The sequence below is a fragment of the Neoarius graeffei genome, chromosome 5 (genome assembly GCF_027579695.1).
Source record: "Neoarius graeffei isolate fNeoGra1 chromosome 5, fNeoGra1.pri, whole genome shotgun sequence".
Classification (NCBI taxonomy): domain Eukaryota; kingdom Metazoa; phylum Chordata; class Actinopteri; order Siluriformes; family Ariidae; genus Neoarius; species Neoarius graeffei.
In genome coordinates, this window is record NC_083573.1 from 110,117,936 (window position 1) to 110,140,217 (window position 22,282).

Genomic DNA, 22,282 nt, shown 5'->3' on the forward strand with positions numbered 1-22,282 from the left:
GCCTTAGGGAGTTCACACCGGGAGACAAAGTACTCGTATTACTGCCCATGTCGAGCTCCAAATTGGTCACCAAGTGGCAAGGGCCCTTCGAGGTCAAACGGCGAGTCGGGGACGTCAACTATGAGGTGAGGCAAATGGACAGGGGTGGGGCATTGCAAGTTTACCACCTCACTCTATTAAAACATTGGAATGAGGAGGTCCCCATGGCGTTGGTGTCAGCAATTCTGGAGAAACCAGAGCTGGGGCTGGAGGTTCAAAAAAGAAAATTGACATCACCCACCGCTCTGGTCCCCTGTGGAGACCACCTCTCCCTGACGCAGCTCACAGAGGTAGCCCAGTTGCAGAAAGAATTTTCCAACATATTTTCGCCCCGCCTGGCTGCACCCACCTCATAGAACACCATATTGAGACGCCCCCCGGGGTGGTAGTGTGCAGGCGCCCTTACTGTCTGCCCGAACACAAGAAAAAAGTGGTCCGGGATGGACTTGAAGCCATGCTCGAAATGGGCATAATCGAGGAGTCCCACAGCGACTGGAGCAGCCCAGTGGTCCTGGTCCCCAAGACCAATGAGTCGGTCCGGTTCTGTGTGGACTTTCGGAAAGTCAATACAGTGTCTAAATTTGACGCGTACCCAATGCCTCGTATTGATGAGTTGCTCGATCGACTAGGCACGGCTCGTTTTTATTCGACACTGGATTTGACAAAGGGATATTGGCAGATCCCCTTGACTCCATTATCCCAAGAAAAAACAGCCTTTTCCACACTGTTTGGCCTACACCAGTTTGTCACACTTCCTTTTGGGCTGTTTGGGGTGCCCACTACGTTCCAGCGGCTTATGGACAGGGTCCTCTGCCCCCACACCACCTACGCAGCTGCGTATCTGGATGACATTATCATCTACAGTAATGACTGGCCATGGCACCTTGAACACCTTAGGGCTGTCCTAAAGTCACTGAGGCATGCGGGTCTCACAGCCAACCCTAAGAAATGTGCGATTGGGCATGTGGAAGTATGGTATCTGGGTTTCCATTTGGGCCATGGGCAGGTGCATCCCCAAATTAATAAGATGGCAGCAATTGCGGCCTGCCCAAGGCCCAAGACCAAAAAGGGGGTGAGACAGTTCCTGGGTCTGGCTGGCTACTATTGTAGGTTCATACCTAATTATTCAGATGTCACCAGCCCACTGACTGATCTCACTAAAAAGGGAGCACCAGATCCGGTCCAGTGGATGGAGCAATGCCAACAGGCTTTCTCTAGGGTAAAGGATGCACTGTGTGGGGGGCCACTGTTACACTCCCCTGACTTTTCTCTCCCCTTTATTTTGCAGACAGACACATCAGACAGAGAGCTGGGGGCCGTTCTGTCCCAGGAGGTGGAGGGGGAGGAGCGTCCCGTGCTGTACATTAGCCGGAAGCTGTCAATGCGGGAAGGCAGGTACAGTACAATTGAAATAGAGTGTCTAGCCATCAAGTGGGAAGTCCTCGCCCTCCGGTACTACCTGCTGGGGCACCCTTTCACCCTCTGCTCGGACCACGCGCCCCTGCAGTGGCTCCACCACATGGATGCCAACGCGCGGATCACCTGTTGGTATCGTGCACTCCAGCTATTTAAATTCGAGGTGGTCCACAGGCCAGGGGCACAGATGGCGGTGGCGGACTTCCTCACCCGTCAAAGTGTGTGTGGGGGGGAGTCGGCTTCAGGCCAGATGGCTCCCCAGCCTGAGTCGGGCGGTGGGGGTATGTGGCAGAGGGGGCATGGCTGAGCGTCAGTCTGTGAATGGAGGGCGGAGTCAGGGAAGGTGAGTGGTCATGTCTTTACACCTGTTATCAATTAACATGTGTTTGTGTTTTGTGAGAAGGGGAGGACGGCGCTGAGGGCTCGATGATAGTCTGTGTGTGTGTGCGAGAGTGAGAGGTTTTGAGCCCTATGCTGAAAAGCAAAAATAAAAGAAACACTTTAAACGCAAACAACCACCTGCTGTGCTTCTGTGCTCCACCTACATCAGGGTCTCGCCACAACAGGTATTTAGGTTGCAGGAGGAATTCTCCAATGTATTCTCACCCCTCCTTGGTCACACTAACTTCATAGAACACCACATTGAGACTCCCCCAGGAGTAGTGTTGCACAGCCACACATATCGTCTCCCTGAACACAAGAAAAATGTGTTTCGGGATGAATTTCAGGCTGTGCAATTGAGGAGTCACATGGCAACTGGAGCATCCTGGTGGTCTTGGTTCTCAAGACTGACGGGTCAGTCTGGTTCTATGTAGACTATAGAAAAGTCAACACAGTGTCTAAATTTGATGCATATCCAATGCCTCGCATTGATGACCTGCTTGATCGGATAGGCATGGTTCGCTTTTACTCAACACTGGATTTAACAAAGGGATATTGGCAGATCCCCTTGACTCCATTATCCCACAAGAAAATGGCCTTTTCCACTCCGTTTGGCTTCCATAAATTTGTCACCCTTTTGGGTTGTTTGGGGCTCCAGCGATGTTTCAGCATCTCATGGACCGAATTCTCCATCCCCACAATGCTTATGCGGTAGCATACTTTAATGATCTAATCATTTATAGTCATGATTGGGAATGGCATTTACAACATCTCAGGGCAGTTCTGAGGTCGCTGAGGAGCACTGGGCTCACAGCAAACCCGAAGAAGTGTGCAATTGGATGAATGGAAGTACAGTATCTGGGCTTCCATTTGGGTCATGGGCAGGTGGGTCCCAAAATTGATAAGACTGCAGCGATTACTACCTGCCTGCCACATAAGACCTAAAAGTGGGTGAGGCAGTTCCTGGGGCTGGCTGGCTATTATAGGCAGTTCATGCCTAACTTTTCAGATGTCACCAGCCTACTGACTGACCTTACTAAAAAGGGGGTGCCAGTTCTGGTCCAGTGGGCAAAGCCTTGTGAATGGGCTTTTGCTCAAGTAAAGACGGTTTTGTGTGGGGGCCCACTGTTGCATTCTCTTGACTTTTCTCTCCCTTTTGTTTTACAGACTGATACATTGGACAGAGGGCCCCCAACCCTCTGTCCAATGTATCAGTCTGTAAAACAAAAGGGAGAGAAAAGTCAGGAGAATGCAACAGTGGGCCCCCACACAAAACCATCTTTACTTGAGCAAAAGCCCATTCGCAAGGCTTTGCTCCCTGTATGTGTGGTTCATCAGCCACAAGCTCTCAATGCAGAGTCAAAATACAGCATGAAGGACAGCATAGAGAAGGAGTGTCTGGCAGTTCTCACTCTCCGTTACTACCTGCTAGGACACCCATTCACCCTCTGTTCCAACCATGTCCTGCTCCAGTGGCTCCATCACATAAAGGATGCCAACATATGGCTCACTCATTGGTATCTGGTCCTTCAGCCTTTTAAATTCGAGGTGGTCCACAGGCCAGGTGCACAGATGGTGGTGGTGGTGGATTACCTATCCTGCCAGGGGGAGTCAGCTGCAGGCCGGATAGCTCCCCAGCCTGAGTCAGGCAGTGGGGCTATGTGGCAGCAGGGGTGTGGTCGAGCGTTGGTTGGGAATGGTGAGGAGGCAGGTTGAACCAGCAGGTAGTATGTGATGAGGTGCACCTTTGTCAAGTTACTGGCTGCCTATTAACCTGTGTCTCTGTGTCTTTCAGACAGTCAGGAATGAGAGAGAGAGAGCTGTGTTCCCCAACATGAGCGGTGTCTCCCTGTATGTGTGATTCAATATTTCTACTGAAAAGTGTCAAAATAAAAAGAACACACCTGTTCTGAAGCCAGCTTCCAGTTCCTCTGTTTCCCAAAGTTGGTACAATAGGCAAATCCAAAATTAAGCAACAAGACAAGAATATTAAGAAAAAAAACAGAATATTAAGATACAAAATATAATGGAAGTCAGGTTAGGGCACACTGAGCATTACTTCGCAACTGGCTGACTGTCCAACATTTGATGCCATTCCTCTTGGGAGAATTTCACAGCCAGCAACTCTCAATTACCAACACATAGAGTTTTTTTGTTGTTTGTTTGTTTTTTTTTCAGGTGGTGAAAGCTTATTAGGAAAGCCACAGAGTGTAGGTTTATCTCCAAACTTTTGGGAAAGAACTGCTCCTACTCCAGATTCAGGAGTGTCCACTTCCACATTGAATCACCTGAGGGTTCTGGGTGCTTCAAAATAGGAGCAGTGGTGAATGCTGTCTTGAGATTCTTGAAGGTTTCATCAGCTGCTGTGTTCCAACCCAAATGTTTGGGCCCCCTCATTAATATGGATATGAAGAGAGGAGTGATGTAACTAAAGCCCTGGATGAACCTTTGGTAGAAATTGGTGAAGCTTAGTAATTGTTCATGTTCCTTGACGGTCTTGGGAGTGGGCCATTTGGTGGGCCTTAGGCTTCTTTGAGGCGTAAGATATACCCAAAGAAGGAGATGGTCAACAAATGCATTGCACATTTTTACATAGAGCTTATTGTCAAGGAGATGTGCATGGACCCATTTAACATGCTTAACATGAGTTTCCAGAGGTGGGGAATAGATTAATGTGTCATCAATGAATGCAATCACAAAACCTCCAAGCATATCTCTTAGGATATTGGTTATGAAGTGTTGGAAGATTGAGGGGGCAGAAAAGAGCCCATATGGCATGACTCTAAGTGGCCAGAGGTGGTGCTAAAGACCATCTTCCACTCATCACCCTCTCTGATGTGAATGACACTGGAGACGCTGCACAAATCAAGCTTGCCAAATATCTTGTCTGAATGAAGTTGTTCCAAGGCAGATGGGACAAATGGGAGGGGATGTTGATACTTTACTGTGATCTGGTTGAATCTGTCATCATCACTACATGGCCAAAATCCTCCAGCTCTAGTATTTAGTAAGACTAAACCCCTTGCTTTAGTCCTACTAAATACTTCTTGTAGTCCTGGATACTCTGTGAAGATATTTGAAGGTGCTTGGTTTTTAGGGTTCTGCAGTGATGAGATGGGAAAGATGCAGGCAGTGACTCATGCAGTGAGATGACCATTTCTTTATTTCCTTGTCATGCTTTGATATTTGAGGGTCATAGAGGTGCACCAGCACTGTCGCCTCACAGCAAAAAGGTCCTGGGTTTGAGCCCAGTGGCTGACAGGGGCCATTCTGTGTGGAGTTTGCATGCTCTCCCCGTGTGCGTGTGGGTTTCCTCCAGGTGCTCCGGTTTCCCCCACAGTTCAAAGGCATGCAGGTTAGGCTAATTGGTGGCTCTAAATTGACCGTAGGTGTGAATGTGAGTGTGAATGGTTGTCTGTGTCTATGTGTCAGCCCTGCGATGACCTGGTGACTTGTCCAGGGTGTACCCCGCCTCTCACCCATAGTCAGCTGGGATAGGCTCCAGCTTGCCTGCGACCCTGTAGGACAGGATAAGTGGCTACAGATAAGGGATGGATGGATGGATGGATGGATGGATGGATGGATGGATGGATGGATAGAGGTGCACCCAGGGAAACCCTAGAATGATGGGGGGTTAGCTGTGATGATGATAAGGAAGGAAATATACTCCTGGTGGAGAGCACTGACCTTGATTGGGATCCTCCATCAATAGTGTGAATTTTTAAGGGATGTTGCAATGACTGTGTGGATATGTTAAGCTTCATGAAGGTATCATGGTCCATGAAATTCCCAGCTGCTCCAGAGTTGAGAGAACAGAGACATGGTCTGAATCATTTATCTGCACATTCAGGGTAAAGGACTTGTGGAACAAAAACTCACCATGTAGGCATGGGTGGTGTGGTGGTTCTCTCAGCAAGACTGGGATTCATGAGGAATGTCTAGAAAGAAGGTCACTGTGCCACAAAATGATTCACAGCAGTACAATCACAGTTTTTCCTTCCACTGTTTCTTGCACACTGTGGTGCTCAACCTGGTGTGACCCAGCTGCATCAGTTCTGATCAGACAGTTTCAGACATTGGACTCACAGCACCCTTATGCACTTGGCAGTTGCAGATGGAGTGATCCAGGTGGATAGCTAAATCAATCAGGGAATTGTGGGACATCTTGTCATCTTGACAGGTTTGCTCTGTGAGCACTTCTTGGTTTAGGCCTTACCTTGATGGAAGGCGGCTTTGGTCAAAAAAATTTGTTGAAAGAGTTCCCTGAAGTCATCATATAATGACAAATGTTCCACTATTTGGAACCATAGTGCTGCAGCTCAAATCGTGTTCAGAGCTATGGGTGGCACAGTGGTGTAGTGGTTAGCACTGTCACCTCACAGCAAGAATGTTCTGGGTTCAAGCCCAGTGGCTGAGAGGGGCCTTTCTGTGTGGAGTTTACATGTTCTCCCCATGTCTATGTGGGTTTCCTCCAGGTGCTCCGGTTTCCCCCAAAGACATGCAGGTTAGGATAACTGGTGGCTCCAAATTGACTGTAAGTGTGACTGTGAATGGTTGCTTGTCTGTATGTGTTGGCCCTGTGATGACCTGGTGATTTATCAGCTGGGATAGGCTCCAGCTTGTCTCTGACCCTGCACAGAATACGTGGTAATGGATAGATGTTCAGATATACCCTCTTGGAGTGAACTAAGGGTGCAGCTGGGATCTGGGAGAAATGAAGGTGGTGGAGATAGCATGGTTAACCTGGCATCCAACTTGACCAGGTTCTGTTGATGTTCTCCAACTATTCTCCCTTGGGCTGCCCTGGCATTTTACCAGGCCTGATCTCCTGCTGCATCCATGAGGTAGGTGAAGTAATCTGTCATGCAATGGAGTCAAAGGCAGTTGCAAGTGCAGGTTGGTGTTTTCATTAAAAGACACTGGTAAACAGTTCCAAAAATGTGAAGCCAAAAAAAAAAAAAAAAAGAGCAAGGCAGAAAGTCAGGCGATCAGCAAATAGTACAACATGGGCAAATCCAAAACTAGATACCAAGGCAAGATCAAAAACAAGAACAAGATACAAAATACAAGTCTTGGTCAGTCAATTTAGGGCACACTGAGCATTACTTCACAAGTGGCTGAATGCCCAAAGTTTGTTTAGGTAGGAGTGGGTGTGATTGGGAACAGGTGTGCATAGTTAGACCTCCAGTGATTGTGAACATGTTGGTGAAGTCCTGTGTTGGGACTGTAGTTCATGACAGCCATGTTTGTAGGCTATGATGTATTCTGGGAAGTGGAGTTCTTGGTTGATCCCAGTGCTGATGTGACAATTTTTAGTCAGTTTTATACACGCTATCACATCTGCCAGCCAATCAGACATCAGTATTTTCAATAGTCATGGTGTAGATTGTGATGTTCAGTATATAATATTATTATTGTGGATGCTCCAACGTATCATCTTTATCAGTCCAGTCAAAATACAAAATAAGCACAGCTGTCTTCTGACTGTCGCTAAATGTGTGTGTAGGCACTGTTTGTCTCTCAGCACCAGCTGAAGGAGGTGGAGACTGAAAACTCTAAACTACAGAATCAACTGAAGGAGCTGAATCAGGAGTACAGAGCACGCCTCACACACTACATCCACGACATTACGGTACACACACACACGCATGCACATACACAGCCTGATTCTTATATTCTACATACTACATGGTCATTATGTACCACAGATATGATCCTGATTTGTCTTTATTTAGTATAGCAGTGATAGACTAATAAAATGTACTGAATTATAAGTGTAGTGTAGTCAACGTACTATACTGTACGATGGATAGTACATCCAGTATGTATCACAGGCAGACTACTGGAACAAAATGGACACCAGAAAACAAGAAATAGACATTAATACAGGCTTTGTTATATGTTCACAGAATATGTCTAAAATGTGTTAAATTAAATAACTAAAACTCTAAATCATAGAACTAAACAAAAAAAATCAGAACAAAAATCTATAACAATCATATGCAAGGACAAAAACTAAATATTAATGAATGTGATAAATGCTAACACCAATACAGGACAAGGAATACTGTCAGAGCTAGAGCATGCTGTATGTAAGGCACAATGGTGCATGGTGATGCTGTGTGAACTGGACTATGACTCACAATTGCTCAGATGAAGTGGAGTACTGGGTGTGTGTTGACAAGCTAGGTTGAGGCTGAGATTCAGACTGGTAAATGGAGTTTGTTACAGAACCCCCATCTCAGAAGCTGCTCCTGAGGTGATAGATCATGTGGCCTGGTGGCTATGACCTCTAGGTGCTGGAAGATGATGAACGTCATCCTTAAGAAGGGGCTCTACAGCATCCTCAGCTAAAACCCACAAGAGTTCCTCAGGACCATAACCCTACCAATCCACCAAGTACTGGTGCTGGTCTCCTCTCCTGCTGGAGCCCAGAAGCTGGTGAACCATTAATAACCAGAACATCAAGGATGTAGTAGCGCATCTGGCCTGCCATCAAAACAACCATGATTACCAAGACATCAAACAGAACTGAAATGTGCCAATGTGTGTGAGGACCAACCTCCATGACAAATTGTTTACAACAAATGTGTTTGGCACTGATGCAGAGTGGCGGCCTCTCCAGTAGCTCTGTCTGTATCGCCTTTCTTTGACTTTAGCGCTTTCTTTTAGCATTTTTCTTTTAGTCTTTTTACAACTACACACATCTGGTATGTATTATTATTATATCCTATGGATATTTCTGATGTCAACATGCGGCGCAGCTGAGATTTTTGTGGTTATACTCAGGAATAACTGCTCACCCTACGACCGAGGGGACGCAAGGGCATTGTCCACTCAATACCTGTGGAACTGAGGAGGAGGTACTGGGGCTGCAGAGCCGGGGCCAAGCACAAGGCTAAGAAGATGGGGGGCGGTGGAGGTACAAACCCTCGGCTCCGTCGGTGCTTATAGGGAATGTGAACTCGCTAACCAACAAAACTGATGAGCTGGCAGGACTGGTGAAAACCCAGAGGCTTTACAGGGAGTGTAGTTTGTTGTGTTTCACGGAGACGTGGCTTAACAGTGACACACCGGACTTTAATGTGGAGCTACCTGGATTCACTACAGTGAGAGCAGACAGGGACACGAAGCTGAGCAGCAAGCGCAAAGGTGAGGGACTCACACTGTTTATTAACACCAGATGGTGCAACCCGGGACACATAAACGTTAAGGTGATCATCTGCTGCCGGGACATTGAACTGTTAGCGGTGAGTCTCCAACCGTATTACATGCCTCGGGAGTTTACACATGCCATTTTCACCTGTGTTTACATTCCTCCGCATGCGGATGTGCAGGCGACGTGTGACACCATTCACTCCACTATAGCAGTGCTGCAGACACAACACCCTGAGGCTTTCTTCGCAATCTCTGGGGATTTTAATCATGTCACTCTGGACTCCACTCTCCCTGCTTTTCATCAGTTTGTGACTGTCCCACTAGGAAAAATAAGACCATAGACCTATTGTATGCCAATGTAAGGGATGCATACAAGGCCCTCCGGAAGGAGCAGGAGCAAAGGTTTGAGGCCCTGGTGCTGGCACAGCAGGAAGATCGCCAGGTGTTCCGGCACCTACTCGCGTCGGCGGGGTCCACCACCTCCACCGCCGTGGACCCTCCCCACCTCACCCTAACGAAGATAGGCCTGCACGACGACCCCGAGGCCTTCCTCGCTCTCATTGAGCAGACAGAGAGGCGTGGTGATGGCCGGTGGAACAGCGTGCGGCGTGCCTCCTCCCCCTGCTAATGGGCGAGGCGGAGCTGGCTGCGCTACAGCTCCCCGACGACAGCCTGCTGGTCTACGCCAACCTCTGCAGGACCGTCCTCCAGCATGTGGGGCGCACCCTGGAGCAACAACGGCGGCGCTTCCGTGCACTGCACCTGGAGGAGGTTGGCCAGCTGTTCGCATTTGGCCAGCAACTCCGGGACACCTGCTGGCGGTGGCTGAGGGCAGACAACCGCGACACCAAGGGAATTGTCGATCTGGTGGCACTGGAACAATTCATCACCCGACTTCCCAAAGGAACAGCGGAGTGGGTCTAGTGCCATCGCCTGGCGTCGCTGGATCAGGCCATCGAGCTGGCAGAGGACCATTTGGTGGCTGTTCCGACAGCAGGACAGCATGTGTCCTCTTCTCCCCTCTCCTTTCTTACCCCTTTTCCACCAAATCAGTTCCAGGGCTGGTTCGGGGCCAGTGCTGGTGCTGGTTCACAACTCATTCAACTTGCGAGCCAGCTGAGAACCAGTTTGCTTTTCCATAGCTCGGGGTGCTAAGGGAAACCACATCATTACGTCACTGTATACGTCAGTTACGTCGTGAGTTTGCATAAACCTTGGCGCGAACATCGAAGCAAAAACAACACGGAGAAGAAAAAGAAGCAGCAGCAACAACAACAACAACAATAATGGATGACTTCACATTTGTACAGCTGCTGCTTCCGGCTTTATGGTGCTTCATTGGGATCAAAAATGGCGCCCTCTTGCTATTGTTGTTGGTCTTAACAACTCCCCCCCCCCCCCCCCCCCCCCCCCCCCCCCCCGCTGACATAAGCGGTTCTTTCCTCTAGCCCAGCAAAGAGTTGGTGCTAGCCTGGAACCGTTTTTTCTGGCCCAGAGCCAGTTCTTTGTTCAGTGGAAACAGAAAACCCAGTTCCAAACTAAGCACTGGTGCCAAACCAGCCCTGGAACTGCTTTGGTGGAAAAGGGGCATCTCTCTCTCTCCCCCTCCCCTTCTGTTCCTTGTCCTTGCCCCATTCCCCTCCCCCCGCGGTGCCCTACCATTTCCCACTTCCATGTCTGTCTCTCCTCCCCCTCAGGTGAGTGAGCTCTGGAACACCAGTGCAGCGAGAGAGCCTGGGCCGGTTTGCTGGCGCTGCAGGGAGACGGGGCACTTCCAGCATCAGTGCTCAGCGATGGAGGTGGGCGAGGTGGTCCGGATCCCCGATGCACCAGGGACCGCCCTTGATCGGGCCGGAGTGTATCGCATACCAGTGAGTATCCAAGGGGATACGTATCAGGCTTTGGTGGACTCCGGCTGTAATCAGACCTCAATCCACCAAAGCCTGGTGCAAGACAAGGCATTGGGAAAAGCACAGTTGGTGAAGGTGTTGTGTGTGCATGGAGATGTTCACAACTACCCTTTAGTGTCGGTCCACATTCTATTTTGAGGGGAGAAATTTAGAGTAAAGGTGGCGGTTAATCCTTGCCTTACCCACACGATAATTTTGGGGACTGATTGGCCGGGATTTTGGGAATTAATGACTCATTTAGTGAAGAGTGGGGCCTGCCATAGATCAGCAGGGGGAGGTCCCGGTGTGGCATTGGCGGGAGCAGCTGTCACAGAGCCGTCTATGTCATCACTGCGTCAGAGTGAGGAGCAGCAGGCTCCTCCTCCCTCTCTCGGGGAATCCCTCGCGGATTTCCCGTTAGAGCAGTCACGAGACAAGACTCTGCGGCATGCGTTTGAGCAAGTGAGAGTAATCGATGGTCAAACGCTCCAGCCAAACGCCACCCTGTCCTTCCTCTATTTTTCCATTATTAAGGATAGATTATACTGAGTGACACAGGACACTCAGACTAAGGAGCCGATAACACAGCTTTTGATCCCAAAGAGCCGCCGGGAATTTGTATTCCAGGTGGCTCAATTAAATCCCATGGCTGGACACTTGGGGCAGGATAAGACACTAGCCCGAATAATGGCCCGGTTCTATTGGCCAGGGATTCGCAGCGATGTCCGTAGGTGGTGTACGGCGTGCCGTGAATGCCAGGTAGTAAATCCAGCGGCCATCCCAAAAGTGCCTTTGCGCCCTCTGCCATTAATCGAGACCCCATTCGAAAGAATTGGGATGGATCTCGTCGGGCCATTAGATCGGTCAACACGAGGATATCGCTTTATTTTAGTTCTGGTAGACTATGCAACGTGATATCCGGAAGCAGTGCCTCTTCGCAATGTCTCAGCACGTAGTATTGCAGAGGCGCTCTTCCGCGTCATCTCCCGAGTTGGAATCCCCAAAGAGATTCTGACTGATCAAGGCACTACATTTATGTCACGCACACTGCGCAAACTGTATGGGTTACTGGGAATTAAGCCTATCTGCACCAGCATTTATCACCCACAAACGGACGGCTTAGTCGAACGGTTTAATCGCACCCTCAAAAACTTAATTAAGAAATTTGAAAGCGAGGATGCACACAACTGGGATAAATGGCTCAAGCCCCTGTTATTCGCAGTGCGAGAGGTCCCATAAGTCTCCACGGGGTTCCGCCCATTCGAATTATTATATGGGTGTAAGCCATGTGGCATTCTAGATGTACTGTGGGAAAATTGGGAGGAGGGACCTTCAACAAGCAAAAACGAAATTCAATACATTATCGACCTGCGCGCAAAACTCCACACACTCATGCACCTAACCCAGGAGAATTTGCGGCAGGCCCAAGAACGGCAAATCCGCCTGTATGACAGGAGTCATACAGCGGGCACCCCAAGACACCAAGTGCCTTAGGGAATTCACACCGGGAGATAAAGTACTCGTGCTGTTGCCTACGTCGAGCTCCAAATTGATCGCCAAGTGGCAAGGACTCTTTGAGGTCACACGGCGAGTCGGGGATGTCGACTATGAGGTGAGGTGAACAGACGGGGCGGGGCGTTACAGATTTACCACCTCAATCTGCTAAAACTTTGGAACGAGGAGGTCCCCGTGGCGTTGGTGTCACTGGTTCCGGAGAAGGTGGAGCTGGGGCCGGAGGTTCAAAAAGGAACATTGACATCGCCTACCACTCCGGTCCGCTGTGGAGACCACCTCTCCCTGACCCAACTCATGGAGGTTGCCCAGTTGCAGACAGAATTTTCTGACATGTTCTTGCCCTTGCCGGCCACACCCGCCTCATAGAACACCACATTGAGACACCCCCGGGGTGGTAGTGTGCAGCCGCCCTTACAGGCTGCCTGAACACAAGAAAAAGGTGGTTCGGGAAGAACTCGAGGCCATGCTCGAAATGGGCATCATCAAGGAGTCCCATAGTGACTGGAGCAGCCTGGTGGTCTTGGTTCCCAAGACCGACAGGTCGGTCCGGTTCTGTGTGGACTATAGAAAAGTCAATGCGGTGTCTAAATTCGATGCGTACCCAATGCCTCGCATTGATGAGTTGCTCGATTGACTAGGCACGGCTCGTTTTTATTCGACACTGGATTTGACAAAGGGATATTGGCAGATCCCCTTGACTCCGCTATCCTGAGAAAAAACAGCCTTTTCCACACCGTTTGGCCTACACCAGTTCATCACACTTCCTTTTGGGCTGTTTGGGGTGCCCGCTACATTGCAGCGGCTTATGGATAGGGTCCTCCGCCCCCATGCCACCTATGCGGCCGCACACTTAGATGACATAATCATCTATAGTAATGACTGGCCATGGCACCTAGAACATCTAAGGGCTGTCCTTAGGTCGCTGAGGCGAGCGGGTCTCACAGCCAACCCAAAGAAGCGTGTGACTGGGTGGGTGGAAGTACAGTATCTGGGCTTCCACTTGGGCAATGGGCAGGTGCGTCCCCAAATCAATAAGACAGCAGCGATTGCAGCCTGCCCAAGGCCCAAGACCAAAAAGGGGGCGAGACAGTTCCTGGGGCTGGCTGGCTACTATCGTAGGTTTATACCTAATTACTCAGATGTCACCAGCCTGCTGACTGATCTCACTAAAAAGGGGGCACCTGACCCAGTCCAGTGGACGGAGCAATGCCAGCGGGCTTTTTCTGAGGTAAAGACTGCACTGTGTGGGGGGCCACTGTTACACTCCCCTGACTTTTCCCTCCCCTTTATTTTGCAGATGGACATGTCAGACAGGGGGCTGGGGGCAGTTCTGTCCCAGGAGGTGGAGGGGGAGGACTGCCCAGTGCTGTACATCAGCCGGAAACTATCAGTGCGCGAGGGCAGGTACAACACCATCGAAAAGGAATGCCTCGCCATCAAGTGGGCGGTCCTCGCCCTCTGCTACTACCTGCTGGGGCACCCTTTCACCCTCTAATTGGACCACGGGCCCCTGCAGTGGCTCCACCGCATGAATGATGCCAAAGTGCGGATCACCCGTTGGTATCTGGCACTCCAGTCATTTAAATTCGAGGTGGTACACAGGCCAGGGGCGCAGATGGTTGTGGCGGACCTCCTCTCCTGCCAAGGGGGGGGGGGAGTTGGCTGCAGGCCAGACAGGTCCCTGGCCTGAGTCGGGCAGTGGGAGTATGTGGCAGCGGGGGCGTGATCAAGCATCGGTCTGTGAATGGAGGGCAGAGTCAGGGAAGGTAAGTGGCAGAATCACTGCACCTGATGGGAATTAACCTGTGCTTGTGTGTCTTCCCCAGTGACCGCACCCTATAAGAGGAGAGGGAGAGCAGAGGAAGGGAGCTCTCTCCTGACCAGAAATGTGTGTGTGAGAGAGTGAGTGTGCACTGGTGGTGCAGTTGGCTGAAAAGCTATATGTATATATCTTTAAAAATAAAAGAGTTTTGGGAACTCAGTTCTGGCCTGCCGTGCTTCTGTGCTCCACCCACCTGCTCAGATTCCTACAGAGTCATACAGGAAAAAGGTGGAACAGAAGCTGCAAGAAAACAACATGAAGGAGGTCTGGGATGGGATGAAAACCATCACAGGCTGCAAGAAGAACAACAGCAGCTCAGCAGATGGGGGCATGGACAGGGCAAACCAGTTTAACCACTTCTTCAACAGGTTTGATTGTCCTGCTCCTGCTGCCCCCTTCTCCCCTCCTCCTGCAGCAGTTGTCACCTCATCACCATCACCGGCAGATCAGCCATCACTCCCACCACCAACATCATCATTTTCAGAGCCATCAACACCTCCTGCAGACAGAATACACATCCACTCCCCCCATCTTCACTGCAGACCAAGTCAGGAGAGAGCTGAGGAGACTCCACCCCAGGAAGGCAGCAGGCCTGGACATAGTGTAGCAGATAACTAAAAAAATCCTTCAAATGGTGACACAAGCATTAAATTTTGCACAGATACCCTCCTGGATATACTCTTTCAGATTAGGATCCTGGCCACATGAAAATTCAAGATGGCGACCTTTTTTCAAGATGGCCGCCATCAGTATCTGGCAATCTCACACCGAGACCATATATCTGTTGAAATAAACATGCTTTTTCCATTTAAATGAACTTTAAATCATGGGATTGTGATCATGAACTGTTTCCCACAATCTACCATGTCATTCAAGATTTAAACAAAGAAGACCTCCAAGTCCAACCTAAACTATCGGAGCTAGGAGAGCCCAGCTCTGCCTGCTCCGTATCCAGCCACAGACCAGCAGTGGCACTGGGCATAGCCCAGTTATCATGGGGCCACCAAACCAGGCGAACCTGGCTCCAGCCCCAGAGAAAATAAAGAAGAGAAGAAAATGTTGTTCTATTATGCGCAATCAGCGAAGATATCCAACAAAAAAAATTAATTGCATTGAACTGCATTGAAAAGAAAGCAACAGGATTCGATTTGTTTTACTTACAGTGACATCTATAACTTCTATGTTATCTTATCTCATATCTGTTACTGCCCTCTAGTGTTATCCTAATATCTACATTAGTAATACTGTTACACAATCTTATACATATCTTATAACTATAAAACACTTATGACTAACTTAACTCTAACACTTAACTCTAACACTTAACTCTAACTCTAAAACACACTTAACTCTAACACTTAACAACACTTAACTCTAACACTTAACTCTAACTCTAAACACTTATGACTAACTTAACTCTAACTTATTTGCAACTATATAAAAAACCTTTAGGCTGTAGGAAGTCACAATAATCCCAAAAGTGATGGTCTGACAACGCATGCCATCCACCAAAAGACAAACAAAATCAATGCGCAAAATTTATCTACAGTTCACATTTGCAGGAGCAGAGTGCTGTGCACACAAGGCCCAGCCTGAAGCACTTGCATCTACCACGGCAGCTGGTTTTGCAACCACATTTGGTCAGTTGCTCACAGCTCTTGGCTATGGGAGCATTGGCCGTCCAGAAAACGTGCCACTGTTCACCAGACTTCTGCCATCCCCAGTCAGCAGGACTCTCAGGTTCAGGCTGACACAGGGTTGCCTGGCCCCACACACAACCGGCCTGGTAGGCAGCATGCTTGGTATGTTGGAGAAGAGCGGCTTTGGTTGGCGGGATGGCCTCATAAGGTCGTTGTTTCCTGGCAAATAATTCGAGCCTCGCCTCATCTACAGTGGCAGCCGTGCTGGATCTGTCATACATAAATATGACAAACTTCTCCAGGATGTCAAGGTCGCTCTGTTGCACTGTGAGAGGGTACTGACTCAGTTTGGAGAACACAGGGGAGACTTCTGGGAAGATATCCCAGGTCTGCCAGGCAGTCTTCTTTCCCTTGTTTCTGAAAGCTGACACTATATCACAGCCTGTGAACACATGAAAGAAGAGTATGCCCTTGGTCTTTTCCTGGCCCAAGCTGTGACACAAGTCATGCACACTGATATAGTGCATGCTCATAATTTTCAAGGAGTAGCAGCCATTTTGGCACCACATTGAAGGCTAACCTTCTTAAATTTATATCAGAGACAACAAAATCTGTAAAATTAGCATATAAGAGCATAAACATGGTTCACTTGGAAAATTAAATTAAGAAAAGAGGGAAAATAACAAAATTGTCACATTCGGGCAGCCATCTTGGAAAATGGCGGCCATCTTGAATTTTTGGCGTGGCCAGGACCCTTTTCTAAAAGAGAGGACATTAAAGCATATTTGTGGAGAATTTCATGCTTGTGTCACCATTTGAAGGATTCTTATGAAATATGCAATTAACCGCTGCACTAACAAGGTGTGTCCCAGGATGCTGAGGGCCTGTGCTGCCCAACTGGGGGAGCCCCTCCAACATGTCTTTAACCTGAGCCTTCACCTCGGGAGGGTTCCTGTCATGTGGAAGACATCGTGCCTCATTCCAGTTCCCAAGAAAACATATCTAAAGGAACTGAATGACTACAGGCCGGTTGCCTTGACATCACACGTGATGTAGACCATGGAGTGGCTGCTGCTGAACCTCCTCAGACCCCAGGTCCACCATGCTGAGGGCCCACTGCAGTTTGCGTAATGGGAGAAGGTGGGAGTGGATGACGCCATCCTCTATCTTCTGCACAGGACTCACTCTCATCTGGACAAGGGGAGCAGTGCAGTGAGGATCATGTTTTTTGACTTCTCCAGTGCTTTTAACACCATCCAGCCCCTTCTACTGAGAGACAAGCTGCAGGAGATGGAGGTGGACACACATCTGGTCTCCTGGATCACAGACTACCTCACTGGGAGACCACAACACGTCAGGATCAGAGATGGCATTTCTGACATGGTGATCAGCAGCATGGGAGCACCACACGGGACTGTGCTCTCTCCAGTTCTGTCCACTCTCTACACATCAGACTTCAAATACAACTTGGAGTCTTGCCACATGCAGAAGTTCTCGGACAATACTGCGATTGTGGGATGTGTTCATGATGGACAGGAGGAGGAGTACAGGAGCCTGATACAGGACTTTGTGTTGTGGTGTAAATCCAACCACCTGCAGCTGAACATTGGCAAAACAAAAGAAATCCTTGTGGACTTTAGGAGGTCCAGGCTGACTCTGCAGCTGATCTCTATTGAGGGGGTCGATGTGGAGATGGTCAGGACCTACAAATACCTGGGTGTATACCTGGATGACAAGCTGGACTGGACAGTGAACACTGATACCCTCTATAGGAAGGGTCAGAGCAGACTCTACTTCCTGAGGAGGCTCAGGTCCTTCAGGATCTGCTGAAAACTGCTGCTGATGTTCTACCAGTCTGTGGTAGCCAGTGTCCTCTTCTGTGCTGTAGTGTGTTGGGGAGGCAGCATTAAGAAGAGAGATGCTGGACGGCTCAACAGGCTGGTGAGGAAAGCTGGCTCTGTGCTGGGAACTGAGCTGGAGTCCCTTACATCAGTGGCAGAGCGAAGGGCCCTGAGCAAACTGCTCTCAATCATGGATAATGTTCACCACCCTCTGCACGGCACCATCATCAGGCAGAGGAGCTCGTTCAATGGCAGACTGTTGTCCCTGCCCTGCACCATGGACAGATTCAGGAAGTCTTTTGTCCCTCAGGCCATTAGACTGTTCAACTCCTCCCGGCTCAGCAAAAATAAGACTCTGTTACTCTGCTGTACTCAGGACTAGTTACACTGCTCATTTCATGTCCATTGCACTTTTCTGTTGCTTACATAGATGTACATTATATGCATAGATGGGTATATACAGATGTTTGTAGATAAGCCGGTATGTTGTACTTTACCTTATTATATACTTTATTATTATATACCTACTTATATATTATACATACTGCTATATATATTAACTTAATTTATACACTAACTTAATATTATATATTGCATACTATCACACTATTACATATACTATATGTACTGATATATACTTTAACTATGCCGGTCATGTAATATACTATGCTTTTTATCTACCATATACCACTAAACACACTGCACATGTATGTAACTGTCCACAAAGTATTTGCACTGCTCATTACACTCTTATTTGCACTGTGACTGGTTAATGCCAACTGCACTACCTCACTACCTCCCACACTGAGAGCTGTATATTCTATTACTTGCTCTTATTGGTAATGTTTTATTTATTTGGTATTTTGTATTTTAGTTTTTTATATGACCTCCTTGTATAATGTTGTTTAGTTTTTGTATTGATCTTGTGCAATGCGGAAATGTTACTGGATACCTTGAATTTCCCTCTGGGATTAATAAAGTATCAATCAATCAATCAATCAATCAATCAATCAATCAACAGGAAACTCAACAAAGAACTAAATTTTGTTCACTGAGGGAAGCTCGACCCAAAACATCGATCAGAACTGAATTCGCATGATAAATGACAGAGGAGATACAATTCTAGTCAGAAGAAAATGTGTTAAGTTGACCTAATTATGAATTTGTTAGCAAAAAAATTGACAATACAATGACCAAGTTTTGTGCAGAAGGTCTAGTTTTTTTAAATAAAACAATCAGAACTGAAATCCATCGAGAACTGAGGGAAGAGACATGATTTAAGTGAAAATAAACAAAGCTGCAAATAAATTGCTTACAACAGGAAAATCAACAAACCAACTTTTGTTCCCCGAGGAAAGCTCTACCCGAAACATTGATTAGAACTGGAATCAGATGAGAAATGAGAGAGGAGATACAATTTTAGTGATAGGCCTGGAAAATTTGTTAATTTGGCCTAATTACTAACTCAGCAAAATATCTGACTCCAAGTTTTGTGTGGAGTGATGAGTTCTTTCAAACAAACCAATCGGAATGGAAACCCGTGGGGAACTGACGGAGGAGTTATGATTTAACTGAATTGCGGATGACGGACGGATGACGAATGCCATGCCATGGCAACAGCTCATCAGCCTTATGGACAGATGAGCTAATGACTGGAGGTGATATCAAAATGAGAGAAGTTTATCTTCTTATGTTGTAAAATATATCACTCTTTCGCTTTGCTCACTCATGAAATATGTTCACCCCTCAAAGATAAACTTCATATCTTCACTTAACTGTGTAATATCCTCTATGTACAGTGTCTTGCAAAAGTATTCATCCCCCTTGGTGTTTGTCCTGTTTCGTCACATTACAAGCTGGAATTAAAATGGATTTTGGCAGGGTTAACATAATTTGATTTACACAACATGCCTACCACTTTAAAGGGGCAATTTGTTGTATTATTGTGACAAACAATAATTAAGATGAAGAAACAGAAATCTGGAGTCTGCATAGGTATTCACCTCCAAAAGTCAATACTTTGTAGAGCCAACTTTTGCTCCAATTACAGCTGCAAGTCTCTTGGGGTATGTTTCTATTAGCTTAGCACAGCTAACCACTGGGAATTTTGCCCATTCCTCAAGGCAAAACTGCTCCAACTCCTTCAAGTTAGATGGGTTGCATTGGTGTACAGCGATCTTCAAGTTATGCCACAATTTCTCAATTGGATTGGGGTCTGGGCTTTGATTAGGCCATTCCAAGACATTTAAATGTTTCCTTTTAAACTATTCCAATGTAGCTTTAGCAGTATGTTTGGGTCATTGTCCTGCTGGAAAATGAACCTGCATCCCAGTCTCAAACCTCAGGTTTTCCTCCAGAATTGCTCTGTATTTAGTGCCATCCATCTTTCCTTCAGTCCTGACCAGCTTTGTTGTCCCTGCAGATGAAAAATATCCCAACAGCCTGATGCTGCCACCACCATGCTTCACTGTAGGAATGGTGTTCTCAGGGTGTTGGACTTGCGCCACACATGGCATTTCCCATGATGGCCAAAAAGATCAATTTTTGTCTCATTTGATCAGAGAATCTTATTCCATGGGTTTGGGGAGTCTGCCAAATGTTGTTGGGCAAACTCCAAATGTGTTTTCTTCAGCAATTACTTTTTTCTGGCCACTCTTCCATAAAACCCCGCTCTGTGGAGTATACGGCTTAACTCTTTACCCCTTAAAGCAGTTGCTATAGCCACCCTTGTATATGTATATACTGTTCACCCTTAGAACATATTTACATGAAAAAAAGTGTAAAGACAAGGTTTTGTTCATATCAGTTTTCTCCTTCATTATGTTGAAACAATCATGACATATCATACATTTTTGAAAAGAGGGCATGGCACAGAATACAAAAATCACTTATAAAGTTATGTTTCAACATTCACCAACTCACAGGTAGTGTCTGAAAGGTGAGTAATACCTGTGTGAAAACCAATCTTCACATTTTACATGAAGAATTCATGTCATATGGTGTACAATAAATGATTACTGCAACTTTCAATCAGAAAGCTTGTTTCACTCTACGTATGTAGAGGCAAATTCAGAGTCGTCAAATGTTGTCATTATGGCGCATACATGCCGACGTCATATGTCGTCATTATGGGATATACATGGGGTTGTCATATGTCGTCATTAAGGGGTAAAGAGTTAAAGTGGTCCTATGGACAGATACTCCCATCTCCACTGTAGATCTTTGCAGCTCCTTCACTGTTATCTTTGGTGTCTTTGTTGCATCTCTGATTAATGCCCTCTTTGCCCGGTCTGTGAGTTTTGGTGGGCGGCCTTCTCTTGTCAGCTTTTAGTGGTGCCATATTCTTTCCATTTTGCTATAATGGATTTAATGGCGCTCCCTGGGATATTCAAAGTTTAGGATACTTTTTATAACCCAACCCTGATCTATACTTCTTCACAACTTTGTCTCTGACCTGTTTGGAGGCTCCTTGGTTTTCATGTTGCTTGCTTAGTAGTGTTGCAGAGTCAGGGTCCTTCCAGAACAGGTTGGTTTATACAGACATCATGTGACAGATCATGTGACACTTTGATTGCACAGAGGCGGATCTTAATCAACTAATTATGTGACTTATGAAGTGAATCGCTTGGAGCAGCTCTTATTTAGGGGTTTCATATGAAAAAGGATGAATACTTATGCACACTCCAGATTTCTGTTTTTTCATCTTAATTATTGTTTGTGTCACAATAAAACAACAATTTTCACTTTAAAGTGGTCGGCATGTTGTGTAAATCAAATGGTACTAATGCCTCAAAAATCCATTTTAATTCCTGCTTGTAATGCGACAAAACAGGACAAACACCAAGGGGGATGAATACTTTTGCAAGACACTGTATTAAACATATGTATCACAGGCAGGCTATTTATATAACCCACTATTTATTAAAGTAGACTGTAGAATGGGATGAAGCCATACACAGACTGTATTATTGTTAGTTAGCATTGTGACTATGTGTGTGTGTCTACAGGAGTGTGTGCACAGAGACGGTGATGCAAGTGTGCAGCTGAAAGAGTATGTGGACTCCATGCTGAAGGAAGTGAGAGTGTCGTATTGCTCCAGAGAGGAGCAGCTGACCAGCACACTGAGAAATTACCGCAAACGCCTCCACAACCTCAACAACACACACCAACTACTGCTCACTGCATACAGGTACACACACACACACACACACACACACACACACACACACACACACACACACACACACACACACACACAGAGGTAGTCCTTCTTGGCTGTGTGGACTTCCTCAGGAAACCTGCAGTGTTTCTGCAGCTGGTGGTAGAGAACCTTTGTGTGTGTGTGTGTGTGTGTGTGTGTGTGTGTGTGTGTGTGTTCATGGCATGCATAAAGAAGTTTGCATTTACATGGCCAAATCACACCTTCCCAAGCCTTGTGATACTCTGTGTATAGGATTATGTCACTCATGGCAGCTCTTCTAAGGGCAACGTCCGGCAGTCAGTAATCAATTCATTTTCCCAGTTAAAATACCAACCTTAGAAATAGACCCCTGACTGGAGTGAATGAGAAGTATATTAGAG

At 47.2% G+C, this 22,282-nt stretch overlaps 1 protein-coding gene across 1 annotated transcript in view; it reads left to right on the top strand.

Moving 5' to 3' along the window:
- The window catches only part of ccdc78 (coiled-coil domain containing 78), a 66,172-nt gene that overhangs the window by 38,186 nt on the left and 5,704 nt on the right, over nucleotides 1-22,282 (top strand). Inside the window, 2 exon segments of the mRNA XM_060920871.1 lie at nucleotides 7,343-7,468; nucleotides 21,709-21,890. Of these exon segments, the coding sequence (XP_060776854.1) occupies nucleotides 7,343-7,468; nucleotides 21,709-21,890 (308 nt within the window).